Genomic DNA, 4,631 nt, shown 5'->3' with positions numbered 1-4,631 from the left:
CCACCCATTTGCAGCTTGCGCACGCGGTTTCAGCAAAACGGTGCACGGTTTAGCGTTCTTGCGGATTCGTTTCTTGCGCTTTCGATTCTTGCGGATTTCAATTCTTGCCGATTTTTACAAATAAATTCATGCGACTTTAATGCAGTACTTCGGAATTATCTTATTTTTTGTCTATTTCCCTATTAGTAAATTCATTGTTTGTTTTCATTAATATTGTTCACACTCTCATGAATAATCTGCTGAATTTTGTTATAAAGTGGAAAAACTGCCTAAAATGGGTCAAAATGAAAGAATTCCGAAGTACTGTGTGAAAGTCGCATGAATTGTAAAAACCGCAGCTGTTTCCTCTTCAGGACCGGCTAGGCGCTTTTAAAGAAATTTTCAGTCAAAAGGTTCTTCGGCGCAGGACAAGAACAAGATTTTTGAAAAAATACATTTTCCGGATTGTTCGACAAAAATCTGTAAAAAACAAGCAAACGAACCCTAAAATTAAATTAAATTATTGTTATTGTATTTTTAGGTTACGGTAGTTATTGTTGTAGGACCTTCGGCACGCCTCCGATTCTTTGCATCAAAGATAGCGGAAAAATACCTGGAACTTCAGAAAATGGTTTATTCAATTTTTTTTTTTTTAATACAGTCAAAAAACAGCAAATACACAAAAAAAGGAACATAAAAAGAGAGATCCATGAAATAAACCAGTGATTCACATAGATTAATAAATATCCATCGATATGGCAAATACCCGATTCTCCAGATTTGCCTATTTTACAAAATTAAGAGTTGCCTAATTTGACAAATTCCCTAAATATCACACGGTTTCGAATAACTCGGTTTGTACAACAGGTTATGAGTGCTGTTGAGCCGAGACGACGATGAGTTGCCACGTATTGTGATTATCGATTCTGAAAAATTCAGAATTTCCTAAAATTCTTTTTTAAAGGCTCACCTTTTAATGTAGTGGTCATTGTACGATTTGGTGTCACTACAGTATTGTACACATTGAATTTCGACATACTGGCAAACCATCGAATTACGGGAAGTGTTCGAGCTTGGTTGCGAAATCTAGAAAATTCAAAAATTCAGATTTTAAAAAACATTCAGGATTACTGTACCTTGTAGAGTACTTGTAGTAAAAAACGAATGCACACGATGAGTTGACAACGACCAAAACGTTATTGACATCGTTCAAAAAGTAGCCGAAGGCGCTTTCGAAAATTCGTTCATAGCAGATTTCCAGAACGTTTAGGACAAAGGAGAAAATGTAGCAGACTAGGAATACTGTAAATTGAAATTATTGGTTTCAATGGATCGTAGGACTGCGTACCTATAACAACCATGATCATCATTTTCGCTGTGGAATGTTCTCGCCGCACACTAGCCACTAGTTCCCGACGTTGTTCGGATGCTCTGATGATGGTTCGAGCGACCTGGAATGTTTTTTTTTAATTTTTTAATTTTCGAAATTTAGACAATTTTGGAAGGTTCGAAATTTTTAAGTTTTTGAATTCTCGTACCGTAAAACCTGTAAAAGAAGGGCTCCTTAATTTCTCACTTTGAGCCAGTTTTTCTCGATTCCTGTGAAAGATATCAAAAAGTTGTCAACTGATAAAATACGGCTGATAATATGATAAACAATTTATCAGTTGACAGATTTTTGATATCTTTGACAAGAACTGAGATAATTCAGCTCAAACTTGACAATGGTGGGGGGAGGGGGACTCCTATTATAAGTTTTACGGTATTTTAGATTTTCGAAATTTCGAAAATTTGAATTTTGGAAATTTTTGATTGTCGAATTTTTAAATTCCAAAGTTTTTGAATATCTGAATTCTCGATTTTTTTAAGTTACTGAACTTCTGAATTGCTTGAAGTTTTAGCATTTTTGAATTTTTGAATTTTCAAAAATTTTGAAAATTTCAGAATTTTTGAGAAAATAACAGAAAATTCATAAGCATGGAAAAACTCAGAAGGTCCAGGAAATTCAAGATTTCAATATTGCCGTACTACAAACCTTTATTTTGATAAAATGCCGTAAGACCTGTAATAGGAGGGCCCTTAACGTTTCACTTTGAGCCCATTTATCTCGGTTCCTGTCAAAGATATCAAGAAGTTGTAAACTGATAAATTGTTTATCATAATTTCAAAAACATTTCATCAGTTGACACATTTCTGATATCTCGTTTATGAAGCGAGATAGTGGAGCTCAATTAGCACGGTTAGGGTTGGCATTACTGTAGACGGGTCTCCAGACTGTCAATTTTGACCTGATTTATCTCAGTCCTTATAGAAGATATCAAAAAGTAGTCAACTGATAATTTGTTTATCATAATATCAAAAACATTTTATCAGTTGACACATTTGTGATATCTTAAATGGGAATCGAGATAATTAAGCTCAAACCTAACAGGCTTTTCTATTGCAGGCTCTACAGTATGCAAATGCGCTCTTCTGTACCTGAATATTGAGTACACACAGTACCACCAATGGAAATGCAAACTGGGTGATCATAGTTGCCACATTTTGGTACCATAACAAGAAATATCGATTCGCTCGAAGCATTGGGATGACCATCTCCTCGATGGTCCGATTCTCCTCAGGCACATCAAAGTTTATAGTGTACTCCCAAAACCTGACAGCGTTATAGGCCAAACTGAACAGTACAACCACTCCTACAGTAAGCAGTGCTCGATTTCGGGTAGAGTAGGTGTTGACCTTGAATGGATGACAGACAGCCAGATATCGGTCAATGGTAATGGATACCAGTAACCATACTGACATAGATTGGAACATAATAGTGAATGGGTACAGATAGACCATGATCATGGCAGTGACTTCTGGAGGTATCCATTGTTGTAATTGGGTGCTGGCGAAGACGGGAATCGCCAGAAAACACACGCTGAGATCTGTGGCAGATAGTGCGGACAGGAGCACATTGATGCTTTTCTTCCGGAATGTTCGACGGGTGTAAATGTAGAGGGAGAGGAAATTGGTGATGATGCCAAGGAAACACATTAGGGTCAACACTGTGACCATCACCCGGGAGAGTAGATCCAACATTTGTAGTTTGTAGTTCGCTCTCTAGGATCAACAGTGCATTTGGCAAAGTTTCTGGAACAAATTAAGCATTTTTTGGGGGGAAGGGATTCTGGGAATTTGGGGGGGGGGGGGGGCGAAGAAGATAAACAAACAAAGGATTCAAAGGAAGGAGAAGATCTAGAAGAAGGTCCAAAACCCAAAATTTGAAAAAAAAAAAGAAACTTTTTTCTAGTTTGAAGAGAAGGATATTCTATTAGGATAAATGCAAATTCTCTGTTAGTCTCGCCCGATTTTAATAATTCATTATGTTTGCATTCCAGTGCATTTTTCACTTCCGGGCGGTGCAAATTTGCTCTAATCCCAAAGTCCCAAAAACTCGGAATCTCAGAATTTCAGAATATGGGAATTTCAGAATTTCAAAATCTCAAACATTCAGTATTTTTCGGAATCTCAGAATTTCAGCATCTCAGAATCTCAAAAACTTGGAATTTCAGAACCTCAAAAACTCGGAATCTCAGAATCTCAGAATCTCAGAATCTCAGAATCTCAGAATCTCAGAATCTCAGAATTCCAGAATCTCAGAATCTCAGAACCTCAGAATCTTAGAATCTCAGAATTTCGGAATTCAAGAATCTCAGAATCTCAGAATCTCAGAATCTGGGAATTCCAGAATCTCAGAATCTCAGAACCTCAGAATCTCAGAATCTCAGAATCTCAGAATTTCGAAATTCAAGAATCTCAGAATCTCAGAATCTCGAAATTCAAGAATCTCAGAATCTCAGAATCTCAGAATCTCAGAATCTCAGCATCTCAGAATCTCAGAATCTCAGAATCTCAGAATCTCAGAATCTCAGAATCTCAGAACCTCAGAATCTCAGAATCTGGGAATTCCAGAATCTCAGAACCTCAGAATCTCAGAATCTCAGAATCTCAGAATCTTAGAATCTGAGAATCTGAGAATCTCAGAATCTCAGAATCACAGAATCTCAGAATCTCAGAATCTCAGAATCACAGAATCTCAGAATCTCAGAATCTATGGATCCCAGATACATTGAATCTCAAAATTTCAGAATTTCGGAATTCCAGTACAAAAACTCCAGAATTTCAGAATTCAACAATTCCTAAAACTTTGAATTCGGGCCGTTTTTTCTGGAATTTCAGTATTTTCCCCTAAGGCATTTAGAGCAATTGAAATTGGGGACAAAAACAAAACAATGTCAGGAATAGAATGAAATGAAAAATTGGAAATTGATAAAAGAGAGAGAGAGAGAGAGAGAGAGAGAGAGAGAAAAAAAACATTCGGCGAGAAAAAAACGGGAAAAGAAGAGCACGAACAGGGAGGGCCCCGTTATGAGAGCAATTATGGGGTCCGGAGAAGGGGAGAAAAAGAGCTCCTTGAAGAAAATGGGCGGGGAGTAGTAGTACTAGAATATGAAAAAAATAGATAAAGGAAACGAAAAAGAAGAATATATCCTATTTTGACTTTTTAGTAGGAGATAGCCAGCTTTTAAGTTCTACAAAAGTAATTCAAACTTTTTAGAATTGTCTGAAAATTTCATAGTACACTAAGCAAAAATAGAGCTTCATTTTTG

The 4,631-nt window shown here is 36.7% G+C and overlaps 2 protein-coding genes across 2 annotated transcripts; one reads left to right on the top strand and one right to left on the bottom strand.

Moving 5' to 3' along the window:
- Window positions 1-804: 804 nt before the first annotated feature.
- Window positions 805-3,060, bottom strand: Cbr-frpr-3 (the record flags this gene model as incomplete). The annotated part of the gene is made up of 5 exons (XM_002635549.1): window positions 805-905; window positions 950-1,065; window positions 1,116-1,281; window positions 1,328-1,430; window positions 2,458-3,060. 5 exons carry the CDS (start codon window positions 3,058-3,060, stop codon window positions 805-807), a joined length of 1,089 nt encoding a protein of 362 aa, XP_002635595.1.
- A 284-nt stretch (window positions 3,061-3,344) lies between these two features.
- CBG20583 lies at window positions 3,345-4,094 on the top strand (the record flags this gene model as incomplete). The annotated part of the gene is made up of 2 exons (XM_002635548.1): window positions 3,345-3,380; window positions 3,534-4,094. The coding sequence occupies 2 exons, from the start codon at window positions 3,345-3,347 to the stop codon at window positions 4,092-4,094; spliced, it is 597 nt and encodes a 198-aa protein (XP_002635594.1).
- Window positions 4,095-4,631: the final 537 nt, after the last annotated feature.

Source organism: Caenorhabditis briggsae, assembly GCF_000004555.2.
Source record: "Caenorhabditis briggsae complete genome, chrV, whole genome shotgun sequence".
In the NCBI taxonomy this organism is placed as follows: domain Eukaryota; kingdom Metazoa; phylum Nematoda; class Chromadorea; order Rhabditida; family Rhabditidae; genus Caenorhabditis; species Caenorhabditis briggsae.
The sequence above is the reverse complement of the archived record's forward strand: the minus strand, read 5'-3'. Positions and strand labels throughout refer to the sequence as shown.